Below are 14,603 nucleotides of genomic sequence, written 5' to 3' on the forward strand. Positions count from 1 at the left end.
CCCCAGCCCTTCATGTGTCCTATTAGCCCTCCCATCGCTCCATGTGTCCCTATGCCCCCTCCCAGCTCTCCATACATCCCATTAGCCCCCTCCCAGACCTGCATGTTTTATTAGCCCTCCCATGTGTCTCAGCAGTGCCCCACATGTGTCCCATGAGCCCCATTAGCACCCATCCCTCCATGTGTCCTATTAGCCCCCTCTCCCATCCCCTTATGTGTCCTTATAGCCCCCCCAGCCCCCATGTGTCCCCTTATAGCCTCCCCCCCCCCCCCAGCTCCCATGTGTCCCATTATAGTTTCCCCCCAGCCCTCATCCCTGTACCTTGCTGTAGCGTGGCCAAGCAGGCAGACCACGGCATTGGAGTTTCTGCTCCCCTACCCGGTCTCACAGGAAGCAGTCATGTGCTCTGTGAGCACTTACTGTCAGACCGTGGGGAACAGAAGCTCATCCGTCTGCTTGGCCACGCTACATTCTGTGACCGGCAGGAGGGGAGCGCATCCCCTCCTGTCAGTTACTGTATAATTGCGCAGTGCGGCCAACGGGCTGCTGCGCACTAGGTGGCTGCACACCAGCCCGACAGTATGCTGGCCCTGCAAAGAAACCATTTAAACATGCAAAGTCCTGAGGTTCCATTGCTTTCTGCAATTTGCACCTTACTCTTGAACATTAAATTGACGAATACACTCAGTCAATGCTAGCCCTGCCAGCATGTGCACGTTTATTTCAAAAGCAAAGGACATTGGGAAGTTACGGATTTGAAGTATTGAAAAGTGTCATCTCCCAAAATTAATCTAGGATATGTAGATCAAATTGTCCAGTATCAATATGAAGATAAACAACCTCCTTTCAAAGTTGAAAGCTATCAAAAATGGGTTTCTCATTGGAGCATGTAGGAATAACAGGAAGCTCCCATGCTGTAGAAGAACTAGCACTACCATGAAGCTCTGCCAGGCAAACAGCAGGCAACAAATGAGTTAAATGTTCTTCAACAGCTGTAGGGGAGAGAGGAAAAACAAAAACGATTTAACATGGGTTGTTCAAACAGACAATATAAAATAAATTTGCCTTGGGTAGAACACTGCAAAAAGTGGACAAACAAGACCAGTTTCCTGGACTACTAAAAGAACACCAACAGCAACTAAAGAATCTACCCATAATGATAACTTTTTCACTTACCCACACAGTTGCATGTTGGAAATTCGGCTTGAGCCCTTTTAGCTGGAGTGTCCAACAGGCTCTTAGTTGGAGAGCTGAGATAATTCATCGGAGATTCCAAAAATCCACTAAGGGAAGGATTGAAAGGCAGCTCGCTTTTTGTAGGTGTTCCATCAATGTGTTGGCTTTCCTCGGAGTAGAAGCAAGTGGTGGACACCACTGTTATAGCACCAGAAGATTCGATTTTGATCTGTTTAGGAGATCTGGATGAAAATAAGCTTTCATAATTCTGTGACATATCCTGTTGTAAAGAGAGGTTTGAAAGTGCAGAACTGGAAAGGCTGGCTGGACGTGTGGCATTTTCAGCAGGAATCTGCCCAGGGAAGGGCAGTCTGGTCTGAGAATCTATTGAGGCATGCTGTTTAAGTGGTCCTTCACCATTCTGGGTGGGTACGTCAGAACTTGAGAGAGGGAAATCATCTCCAAACTCTGCTTCAAACTGCCTAATTAGGTCTTCAAACTTGTCATCAATGGCGCTGAGGTCACTTTGTACAGGTAAATGGCTCGTACTGGTTTGCTGGTTGATAGAGTCACCTTGCCCAGAGTTGGAGTTGGTATCCTCTGTGGAAGGTGTAGGACACATGTCTTTTGTAACAGGGCTTGCTTGAGGAATGCAAACTGCTAAGTCATTGGCTTGTCCAGCTCTTATAGTGCACATTTCCTGAGTGTTTAAAGCATTTCCATTTTCAAGATTTGTTGACACCATGGACTGTGGTAAAGATTGTGGTGCAAGTCCCATTTGTTCACTGTCACTGTTAAAAGAAATATCACCTAACAGTTCTTTGACCTGGTTCTCACTATTTGAAACTCTACATAACCCTTCAATGTTGATTTGGGCCACGGGCAAGAAGACTGTAGTGGCATCTTTCCGCCTAGGTTTTTTTATTTCCACTTGCTTACGTGGGGGTTTAATTTTTGGATCTGTCTGTTTCTGTGAAGGGGACTGAACTCTTTTTTTACGTTCTTTTACAGGCTTTTCCAATGACTTTGAAGCAGGTGTTTTCTTACTATTTGGAATCCACCAGTTTGGCTGCTCTTGACTGCATGACTGGATGTTGTTTGAGTCCAGAAACAGATTTCTCTTGTGGTGGAGATGCTGCTGAAGTGCAGCCTGAGCACTGCGGTGAATATCATCTTGAAGAATTTGCGACAGTTGCTGATCTGGTGACATTTTGTAGTAATCAGGGGGCTCTTTCTTTATGGAGTGAACAGAATTTTGCTTTGATTTCATGTTTTTCGTTCTATTGGGTAAGGCCTCAGGACTTTTAAACACAGACTTGATATATTCATTTCCAAGCAACTGTTTTAGTCCTGACATCGGATCAGAGGGAGATTTTTGATGTTCTGAATCTGTAACCCATTGGTCTATGTATTCAGATTTTTGTGGGGTGGAAACCTGCTTTTGCAGCAATGAAGAAGAGTGTTGGGATATATTGTTTTCTGGAATGTATTGTCCTTCTTGATAACTATGGGCCTTGTTTTGCTCCCAAGGAGTCTGTCCAGGAGTTTGTGGTACGGGAAGAGCATTTTCACCAGTGTATAGCTGGGACTGTTGATTATGAAATAATTCATTGCAGGACATAGGCAATACCTCACCTGGATCTCCCTTAGCAGATGGAAAATGTGTAAGCTGATCATGAGAGGTCAATATGTGTTGTGATGAGCCATTGGCAAAATCCTTGCTTGGCTGTGGAAGTGCCGATGACAGTTGTGTAAGAGCTTCTATAGCTATCGCAGTTTGCAGACTTATGTTCTTCTCTTTTGCAATACTCAGTGCATTCTCAGAAAAGGGAAGGGAACCTGAAGGACATTTTGTCATTTTATTTTCTAGAGTAAGCACCTGTTCTTTAGGGTAATTTTTCGGCACCAAGTCTGTGTTGACGTGACTCAGGGAGCTGTCCTGATGACCCTCAACAGCAGATTTTATTTTATTTTCCAACCATTCCAGGTAGTCCGGGCACTCTGGACCATCACAGTTGCAGTTAGGCGGCTTCATCCCATGCTTTGCTAGGGTCAGAGCTGCCTGTAAGGTGTTCAGATCTTCAGGGCATGGTGGAGGTTTATTTTCAGTGAGATGAGAGTTGTCCCTATTTGTTTCATAGTTAAACTGCTCATATAACTGCATTGATACCAAAGATGGAGTCCCTGATGCTGGTATGCCATAAGAGGACATTGCCTCAGCCACAGCAGAGAATGCTACTAGGTTTTTGGCATCTTCTAGGTTAGAATTGTTGTTAGCAGCAGCATGATTTGTAATGGGATTATTCTCCCAGTTAATTTTATCGCTGGAATTCTGGGGAACAGGGGTATTGCTTAGCCAGGAATCGGCATCCATTAACATCCCATTTCCTAGTCCCTCACATCCCTCATTCAGCAGGCCTGGGTCACATTCCTGTTTCAACCTTCCTTCTTCAACATGATTAACTGACACCGTTTCCATTTGGTCTGCTTTGGGTCCATCAACTGAAATGCTTTCAGAACAGCTCTGTAAGAGAATATAAATACGTAAGTACCAAGAATAAACCAGTAGATAACAGTCTGAATAAATCATGTTACAATTTTGAAAAGCTAGCAGATAAAGTAAATGTATCTTTAGATGTGAAAAAGTAAACCTCTCAAGACGCTCCCCTGTCACAATGTAATAAATACTGGGAATGCGGCCTAAAACACTAATTTACACTTGAAGAATGGTTTGACATTTATGCCAACACACAAAACATCAAATCAGCACCAGAATTCAGGAATCCACTTTCATACTTCTCACACATTGGTACAAAACTCCTGATAGAATAGACAGGTTTGCGCATGATCAGAATCCAAAATGCTGTTGATGTGGGATGTGGAACATTATTTCAAATATGGTGGAAATGCCCTCAGAAACGCTTCTTTTGGCAACATGTACACGCCATTATTTCAACTTTCACAAACGAACCCATATCTTTCATGCCTGAGCTGTACTTATTACACCATTCCCAGAGGTCTATTAAACTTTACAGTAGATCAGTGATCCTGTTCCTGGTAAATGCTGCCTCCTCTTTCTTTCTTACATCCCACTTCTTGTATAAGCGAAGATAACAAAACCGAAGTGGTTTTCAATTTCTGTATTATATTTTCTTAATTATGTGGTTTCACAGGACATTGCATTCCACTTTACACTCTGTGTGGTAATCTGAAACTATGCCTAAATTAAGATATCTATTTATATATACACACACAAAAAGTAAAAATCTCAATCTCAAAATATTTAGCAAATAAGTGGTGGTGAATATGCAAATTACTTCAACAAAAAATACAAACAGGTCAAAGTGCTATAGCAATTAAACAAGATAATTGTAAGCAACGCCACAAGACCAGATGGTATTCACCCACAAATACACTCCAAGCACCATAAGCACTACAACACACTGCAGTGGTCATTGTGTGAAGAATACCCAGAGTATATAAGTAGTTAAAAGTATGGCATGACAACTTACTTGGGTCCTGTCGGTTGCCAGTCACAGCCTACCCTGTTGCTGGAAGCTCCTGCAGGGAACTTCCTTTCGCTCCACTGAGCTAAGTCCTGCCGTACAGGGCTGGGTCATTGGCTGGGAGCCTCAGCTGAGTACTCTCAGCCAATGAGAAAGTCCCTGCATGGCCAGACTTAGCTCAGTGGCATGGAATCCAATGCTTCCCTATGATCAGCATTAGCGGATGTTTAATGTTCTCATGCAATGTGTGAAGACACGGAATGTCACATAATAGAGTCTGACTTGGTTACAGCAGCGGAAGCATACTCTAGTGGCTGTCAGGAAGACAGCCGCTAGAGGTGTGTTTAGCCCGGCAATGTAAACATTGCCACATTTACAAAATGGCCATATTTTAGATTAAAGAACTGATATAACAGTGCACTACACCCAGACCACTTTTTTGAGATATTGTTTATTTTAGGAAAAAAGTGACTCAAAAGGTAACATATAAATATATAAAGGTTAAGTACAAAAAGCCCTCTAGTAAACCTTTCATTAACAATACAATAGTTCATACATTAACAGAGTTATTGATTAAAGTGAGAATTGTGCAAAATTCAATGTGAATTTCAAATTCAAGGCTAAAACAGTTGAATTGGAAAAATTCTCCAAGTTAGATATGCTTCCAGCTCAGGTATTTGGGTTTGAAATTAAACATTTCCCACAATTCTTACCTTATTGGAAAACCCTACTAAGACGTAACTTACAGAAGAGCAGGTAAGAACAATTTAGATGTGAAATTCTCTGCTTAAACAGGTGGTTTAATTAGATTCTGTCCAGATTTTTTACACCATGTCCGCAGGATTTTTTTATTTATTTTTTTAAGAAAAACATTCAAGGGGATAACTGCATGTTGATCTGAAAATAAATCTGTGTGCCACTTTGAAGTCATGAAGGATTTTTTCCCTTTTAATTTCTGAAAAATGTAAAATCCACCTTTTTTTTTGCCTTCGTCTGGATCAATGGCAGGAATACACCTATGTGAATGCCTGACCTTATGAGTCTTTTTTTCCAGCCAATAACAAACATGTAATTAGGTAAATACAATTTTCTAAATTATTTTACACTGTAGATGTTATGCTTTCCCTTTCTGAGATGGACATTGAACAAGTCCGATGTGACAGTCGAAAAAAAATCAGGAGATGAAAGGTTACTTTGATTAAGGTAGGCATGTTGTTACTAGTAAGTTTATAAAGAAAAAAGAGGTACATGGAGAAAAGTGTAATAGGCCAAGAAACAATCCAAAAGAGTGTAAGGGGGTGACACAAACTATTTACAGTGTTAAAAATATTGATTAAACAATGGGAAAGATGTTTTGGCAGAACTTGGCACTGATCATAAATAAAAGCTGGCAGAGGAGGAGGAGGAAGAACAAGGAGAGTTTAAGGTGGTGTTCTATATCTTAATTTTAAATGCAAGCAATCATTACACACTAAAGAATAAAAAAAAATTATATATATATATATATATATATATATATATATATATATATATATATATATTTGTGTTAAGGGCTCATGATAGTACAGAAGATACAAACACTGATAAGTGTAGGATGGTATTAAAAGAGCAAGTCGGTTGTGGTGTGCCGGAACCGACGATGAGGTAAGGCCTGTAAATAAAGAGGGCCCACCAAGAAGAAATGTAAAGAGAAAAGGAGTTAATAATGAGGAGTGGGTGGGAGGGTGATGCAGCGCTGACCTCGAACGATATGGAGCCAGGTAAGGGGTGTCCCTTAAGTAGGGAAGAGGTGTGTCATACGCCCCTCCCACAATTACAGGCCAAAAGGCCTTAATACATATATATATATATATATCTTTTTATAAACTGGAAACTTGCATTTTCTCTTTTATGTCCATGCTTTTAGAGACAAACCTTTGTCAGCTTTGTCAATACTGGAGACTGGCATAAAATCCTAGAATATATCCACAAGCCAAGAGAGATAACTTTCATGTCAAATAAGAACATTGCTGCAGCAAAGCTCTTAGCATGGTCAGGTGTGACGAAGTGCCCTTCGCCACTTGTGCCTGGAGAGTACTAATTAACAGCCTCTTGGGTGCCTGGTCCATCTAGGGTTAACCCTGCCTGCTGTAAACATAGCAGATTCAGAGAAACTGCTTTGTTTACGTATGGGTTAATCCAGCCTCTAGTGGCTCATTGACAGCCGCTAGAGGTGCTTCCACGCTTCTCCCTGTCATTTTCACAGTGAGAAGACGCCAGCTGCTTTCCTATGGACTGGCTGAATGCGCGCGCGTCTCTTACTGTGCATGCGCATTCAGCCGATGACGGCCAAAGGAGGAGGAGAGTCCCCAGCGCCGAGGGAGCCTGGCGCTGGAGAAAGGTGAGTGTTTAACCCCTTTCCTCCCACTTCAGCCCGGCGGGAGGGGGACCCTGAGGGTGGGGGCACCCTCAGGGCACTATAGTGTCAGGAAAACGAGTTTGTTTTCCTGGCACTATAGTGGTCCTTTAAAACCTTGTTACATGCAAACTCTGTCTGACCCAATAACTGTCATATATTCATACACTGACTGAACTTAACTGTCATTTTGTTTTCCTCTGAGGAGGAGTTGTTTTGCTGCATGAGTGCTGTTGCTTTTGTGTGCTCATTAAACAGACCTGCTTGACCCTTTCTTGAAGCCTTGGCTCATGCTTGGGGGATGGGATAAGTTTGCAGTGCTGATGGTGTCTGGTGGAGTGCTTGGAGTCCTCGGCAAGCACTAGGAGCATCAATTGGCGGAGGTACTCGGTCGGAGTGCCAGCGGGTCCGTCACATTTGGTTTAACCCATGAATGCCATACAGAGGATCAAGTCACTTCTTAAAGAAACACTCCATGCACCATAACCGCCACAGCTCACTGTAGTTGTTTTGGTGCCAGGAGTTCCTTCTCGCACCCCATTGTAAGGGGTTAAATAATTTTCAAAAGGTTTGACTTTTTACCCGTTTTCTGCCAGGTACTGCCCTCCAGCAGCATTAGAGATCAATCAGCAGATTGCTTTGTAGTGGTTAGGGTGCTTGGTGTTCCTTTAACAAGGCGCTCAACCCCAAACTTTAAAAAATTAGTTGTACCTAACCAGGAGAGTTAGGCAGTAAAGAGTTTGCAAGTGGTAAATGAACTGCTCTGGGGAGCCAAGGTTAGGGAAGCCTGAGCTATAAATAGCAAATGTCTGTTCTTCCATTGCAAAATATAAACAGTTACATTTAAAATGTAAACCCATTTATGATATTGGAAATATATTTACAACAACATTCCTGGAAATACATTAAAAAGTCTTAGGATATGAACAAAAACAGTACCATGGACACCATGCAGGGTTATGACAGCTACCCACTTGCATATCACACACCTGACACATTCTCCATGATCCAAAGCCAGCTATAAGGATGGCCATAACACATATAATGCAACTGCTTTATTTTCAGTGGTTTGGACATTTAAAAAAAAACAAAAAAAAAACGATTCCACTTGTCCAGGGGGCTAAAGTGGTATTCCAATCTACCAATCTGTCATGGCAATCTACATTTCCTGACACAAAACTAGTTAAATTACCAAGTTTGGCGACCCTGCTTAGACCTGGACATTGACAGAGTTATTCACTAAACTCAGATTTTTCCCAAATTAAATGGAAAAAAAGGAAAGCCAAGGCAAAAATGACTGTTCTGGAAAATGTCATAAATTCAGCCATGCTCACAACTGGCTATTTGTGTTCAGTATTGCCATCAGGATTTATTTGCAAAAATGCAGTGTTTAGTGTCTTGATCTCTGTCCTCCTACACAGTATGTGTGGTGTTTGGGTGTAACAAGTGTGTGCATGTTATGGCTGTATGTAATGTGTGTGCCGTCTGCTGGCTGTATGCAGTGTGAGGTGCATGCTGGCTGCATATAGTGTGTGGTCCTATGTGTATGTGGTCCTCTATTCCCCCCTACCCCACTGCTAAGTTTCCCTGGTGAAGTATCCTAGATCCCTGATGGACCAATAGGCGAGGTGGGTCATATACCCTGATAGTTAAGTGTGGAAGCTTGTGGTCTGCCCCTCCGGTTTGTGCAGACCACATTAATCGCTCCCTCATGAACCAGCACTCAACAAGTCAGAGCGCAGTTGCCGGGATTCCAAGCATGTGCTCTGACCTATTAGGGAACACTGAATTGGCAGTAAAAGATCATTGTGGTCTGCTCCTGCCAGAGGGGCAGACCACGCACTCCCTACTCCAGATCTATCTCCTTCAAGTACATGCAGCATACTTCTTTATAATAATTTTTCCCTCCAGGTACGTATCAGCAAGTGGCAGGGCAAAAGGTAAAATAAAAATCTATTGATTGCCTGGTGACCATAACTGCATGTCCCAGGTGTTGGATGATCCAAATTCCCTGAATTTCAAAGTATATAAGCTTAAATTTACTACAAATACATAATTTCTTCCTGCTTTAGCTTTGAATAGAGTTGTCGCTGATCATCTCTCTCTATATATCTATCAATCGATAAGTAAGAAGAGAAATAAAGATGTAAAAAAAAAACAAAAAAAAAAAAACCAGATTGGTAAGGCTGTTGTTCATTTTACCAACGTTATAGCCAAAAGCATTCCTTCAGCACCTGTCTTATTGCTGGTTATAGATGTTCACAGTATTTCATAAATGTATGAAAGTGAACCCTAAAATTAACAGAAACAGAACACCCTAGATACTCTATATCAGTTGCTACATGTACATCTTCACTATTTCCAGTGACTATACTTCAGTAGACTAATAGCGAGAGGAGTCTGCTCGACATGCATAAAATTAGGTTGCCCAGTAATATTTCCTTCCTGATTGGTAAACCTCTTCTACAAGCCTAGGTCTACAATTCACACACAGTACTAAAAGTACCAGTTAAATCAATTGAAAGGATCACTATAGTGTCATGGACACAAACATGCATTCCTGACCCTATAGTGTTTAACACACCATTTAGGTGGCTTGTCCCCTCCCCCCCCCCCCTTAACCCCTCTATAAAAGTTTAAAATTCGCCTTATTTCCAGCGCCGCTGGCTCTGCCCCCTTTGTGACATCATAAAAATGGACGATTTTTAGCAAATCTAATGCTTTCCCATAAAATCAGCACAGGGCGTGGCCAAATGCCGTTTTGGCCAATCAGGACCTCCTCATAGAGCTGCATTGAATCAATGCATCTCTATGAGGAAAATTCAGCGTCTCCATGTAGAGCGTGTGGACGCTGAACGCCAGGGCTGCTTACTGTGCAGCCCTGAGCCAGGAACCACCTCCAGTGGCCATCTGAGTGGCCACTTGGAGGTGTCCCTAGGGGAATGTAAACACTGCCTTTTCTCTGAAAAAAGGCAGTGTTTACATGAAAATGCCTGAAGGGAGCTATTATACTCACCAGAAAAACTACATTAAGCTGTAGTTGTTCTGGTGACTATAGTGTCTCTTTAAGAAAGACCTGGTGATGTCACTTTAGCTATCAGGTTCAAACTGCTTTCACTTTGCAGTTAATCATTTTTATCACAATTTCCTCTTATTTGTTTCGCCTTAGTTTTGTTGTTTTTTTTTTTTTTTTTACTCAAGAAAAGGTAGGAGCTATGGAACTACTTTCCACTTTCTCTTATGCAGTGCATGATCTTTGCCAATTTTTGGCAAAAAGTGAAGTTTAAGCAAGGTTCCTTTTGAGTTGTCAAGGAAATTTACCCACAGTCAAAAGAATCTCACAGAATGGCAAACTGTAGACATCATGGGCATAAGGGAACAAAATGGAGGCATCTAGGTATTGTCACCGGGTCATTCCCCTAACTTACAGAAATTGTGAATCCCACAAACAGAGTACTAGATAGATGTATCACAGTGCCTTAGTGGCCGGATTTAATGTCAGAAAGTCAGTAACAGCCAAGGCGTATAGAAATATTGATAAACGAAATAACAAGCTTGGTCAGGATTCCAGAAATACACTGTCAAGTCAAGGTCAATATTAAAATATATATCAAGAGAGTCTTGCTATAAGCACTAACGTGAATAAAGGCAGAAAACAGGGCAAACAAGGGCAATAAACAAGGGCCCAAATTAGCATTATATAGGCCAACACTTGTTCTGATTGGTCCATGTCATTTCTGCGACTCCAAAATGATTGACAATGAGGTTGCCTGGATGATGTGGTCACTTTAAGGGCGGACGCATTTGGATTGATAAAAACGCACCAATAAAGCAGGCAGCGTGTAGTATTTTGCAGGAAAGAAGATGGCTGTGTGGATTTCAGGCCAAGCAAACCAGAAAAGGGAGCAGTATGCTGGACCGAATGGTAAGTATGCAAGACTTCCTTATTCAGGTTGCGCAGCCGCGTGGATCATTCAGTCTACACAACCTAGGGGTAGCATGTAGCGTGAGATGCAGTATATATATATATATATATATATATATATATATATATATATATAAATAAAGGAAAGTGGCAAGGGGGTGGACTTCATAAGCCATAAGAAGTCATTAGAGAGACAGTGTAGCCACTATAAACATTTTATCTCTTTGAATTGGTTTTAGTGCCTGGAGTCGCCTGGCACTGACCCTGCATTCGGTGTTAAACCATTTTAGAGCAGGTTAAAACTAAATAAGTGTCCCTGGCCACCCACAGTCCAGCCCTGTCTGGAGGTGTAGCCAATGCAGAGAATACACACTTCCTTGTAGTCATACCTATTCATACCATCGGTTGAATCTCTGATAGGCTAAAAGCAGTCAGCTGACACTCTCAGACAATCACAGCTGCCCATTGCTGCTCAGGCTAATATTTCCTCGTAGCCAAAGCAGCACAGAGGGGATGGACTGCTGGGGACTCTCAATAAGCATAAAAAACATAGAAGCATTAAAAACCTTTTGTTGAATGAAATAACTCTGGACACAACCAGTTTAATTAAATGAAGCAGACACAATGCCTACAGTGTCCCTTTAAGATACAGGGGACATAAGCAAACATGAAAAAAAGAAAAAGGATCAATGCCTATTTAATTGGCAATGTGTCTACATTCTAGCGTCTGCAGTAACATGCAATGGTTTGGAGAGTATTTGTAAAATAGTTCTAAGTACAAAATGTGTTTGGCTTGGTATCGAAGTTCTTGGTTTAAGAATTATCATTGTTGAACCTTGGCACAAACTGAATGGAAATGAGCATGTTTGCCAAAATTGGAAGATGTAAATTAGAGGAATACAGCCGTTTAACCCCTTAAGGACACATGACATGTGTGACATGTCATGATTCCCTTTTATTCCAGAAGTTTGGTCCTTAAGGGGTTAAACCTTCAGAGAATGAAACAACGTAAACACCAACAAAAAACAATTCAGAACCTGACATAGTGGGAAAATGTGTGGACACCGAGAACAGAATAATTGAGGTCAGAGCAGGTGACTGGGACATCCCACCAAAGGCAAAAATACTATTTATTTTTTGCATGTTTCACGGCAAACACCTGATATTGTGATAGAAGTGAACTAAAGAAAAGGCATTTGCTCAGACTTACGACAGATTCTGCTTTAGACCGTGGATCTGAAGCACTGCCAATAAACAAGGACTTCTCTATGAAAACTCCATCTTGATTGTGACTTGTGAGATGGTTACTCGTGTGTTTTCATTATCTTGGCTTTTACAGAAACCAAGGCAGCTGCCGGTGCAGTCAAGAGATTTGTATCAATCTTTTGTAAAGGCAACAAGCAAATTATTGTCAATACTTGGCTGCTGTTAAGCTCAAAAGCCTTCAAATGCTTTTCAGTGCCCTCAGTAATTGTATATTGTAACATGCTAAAATTATACAGGAGATGCATACTGTACATAAAAAATAAATAAAAAATGCCCCTCTATTTACACAATCCCTGTTTTTCTATCCAATCTATGTAGCATAATACAAAACCCCTACTTACACACAGGTGGATTCCTTCAAGAAGCAGGTAGAGATTAGGATGACATGAGCAGTGGAATACCGCGAATACTCAAAATGTCTACATTTCTTCATTTAAAAAAAAAAAAATAAATAATAATAAAATATATATATACATTTTATAAATAGTGATAAGCAAATATTTAAATGCGTGAAAATTAGCAACTACTCATATAATATATATATATTTCTATAAGCACATGCAAAAACGGAAACATATCCACACAGAATTATTCAAATTAAGTTAACACCTTTGTAACAACTGAAAGGATTAACCCTTTTTCAGACAAAAGGTACAACAAAAGTATTAGTCCCTAGAACTGCAATGGGTTAAACATGATCCCATCTGCAGCAGAGTCCTGCAGTCTGAGCCAATAAAGTCTTCTCTCACAGTCACTGCAATCAGTCATCTCCTGCCTCTTTGTCTCCCTCAGTGGAACACAATGAAACCCCGGCTTGATCATAAGCTACATCCCTCCTCATCCAAACATCCTCCATACCGCACTCCCATGTTACAATGCGCACCTATCATTGTACTCAAGGAAAAATGCTTCTAACAAAAAAAAAAAAACACAACCCATAAAATAGAACAAAACAGAATATTTCTGGCCTAATTAAAACGTTTTGAAAGAGCATCGGAAAGATAAAATTGCGAACAACTGCCTCCCCCCTCTCTGTGTAAATATACTGATAAAAAGAAGCTGGAATAATAATTTTTAAAAAGGTCAGTAAACACGATCATGACTCTTTTTTCTTGTAGAATAAAATGCAATCCGTTATTTTAACTCTTCTAGCAATGAAGGGTTGAATAATGAAATCCAATATAGCTGCCAGGCTAGAAGCCTTTACAGAAAACCGTTTATTCCTTGTAGACATAAAACACAAGCACTGATGTTTCTGCATGCTGCCAAAATGACCCCTGTCTCCCCCTTTAAAAGGTTATTTTACATTTTTTGTTGTTATTTTTATGAAGCAGGTGTACTATACGAGAAGTAGGATTACAACATACCGTCCCGAAGCAAACACAAACACATTGACAATGAAATTTTGACCTGCCGTATCTTTCCACTGTAACCCCTTCACAGCCAAACATATAACTAGCCCCTTAGGGAAAAAAGCAAACCAAAAACAGTCTCGCTGGTGAAGGATTTCTTTCCATCATCCATACATGAGGAGATTCAGTAATGCATCATGCTGCACACTGATCCAACACACAAAGGGTACAGAAAAGGGAGAGAGAGCGGAAAAAAGAAAAAAAAAAAAAAAAAAAAAAGGAACTTACATTTGTAGAATCCAGCCGAAAACAAAAATAAATTAATAAATAAATGAGGAAGCAGTAGAGGAAAGAAGAGTATGGGGCTTTAAAAGACGTGAGAGTACAAGTGGTGAGCAGGAAGCTGTTTAAAGATTCAGCCTACACACACCTCTCCCTCCCCCCTTCTAACAGCTGTAGGGGCCATTAGCCCTGTCAAACAGCACACGTACATTTTGCAAACAGCACACTGCCTCGTTCTGCTGCAAGCTTCTGAGAGAATAGTCACTACAAGATGGGGAACGGTATTCCCTTTCCATAGACAACAGCTGTACAGTAGTGGACTCAGATTCAGCATTCTGCTTTAAACTGGTGGCTTAACTCTAGAGTAGCCGCAGCTCAGTTAAAGGAATGGAATTCAGCTGCAGTTATTTTGATCGTGTTTTTCCTCTCCCTCTCTCTTTCTTCCTTAAGAAAAAGCTCCCACGAATCCTTAGAGAACGATCTTGTATTCTCGCTGTTGGCTTCTGGTTTGGAGTTTTTGCCTCTTCCCTGTGTAGGGTGTGCGGAAAAGCAGAGAGCGCTTCCATTCTTTCGCCGTTCCTCGTCCCATCCTCTCATGTGATGCAATCTGGTAAACCCTGGCAGATAAAGCGGAATCCACCCTTCCATGCCTACGTACATTCGGCTGCCAATCAGAGACCAGGCAAAGCTTCTGTAGCGCA

At 41.3% G+C, this 14,603-nt stretch overlaps 1 protein-coding gene across 1 annotated transcript in view; it reads right to left on the reverse strand.

Annotated features, from left to right (window-relative positions):
- TET3 (tet methylcytosine dioxygenase 3) overlaps positions 1 to 14,603 on the reverse strand; it is a 105,138-nt gene that overhangs the window by 45,695 nt on the left and 44,840 nt on the right. The window contains exon 4 of the mRNA XM_063448668.1: positions 1,177 to 3,700. Within this exon, the coding sequence (XP_063304738.1) occupies positions 1,177 to 3,700 (2,524 nt within the window). The remainder of the gene's footprint in view (positions 1 to 1,176; positions 3,701 to 14,603) is intronic.

The sequence above is a fragment of the Pelobates fuscus genome, chromosome 3, assembly GCF_036172605.1.
Source record: "Pelobates fuscus isolate aPelFus1 chromosome 3, aPelFus1.pri, whole genome shotgun sequence".
In the NCBI taxonomy this organism is placed as follows: domain Eukaryota; kingdom Metazoa; phylum Chordata; class Amphibia; order Anura; family Pelobatidae; genus Pelobates; species Pelobates fuscus.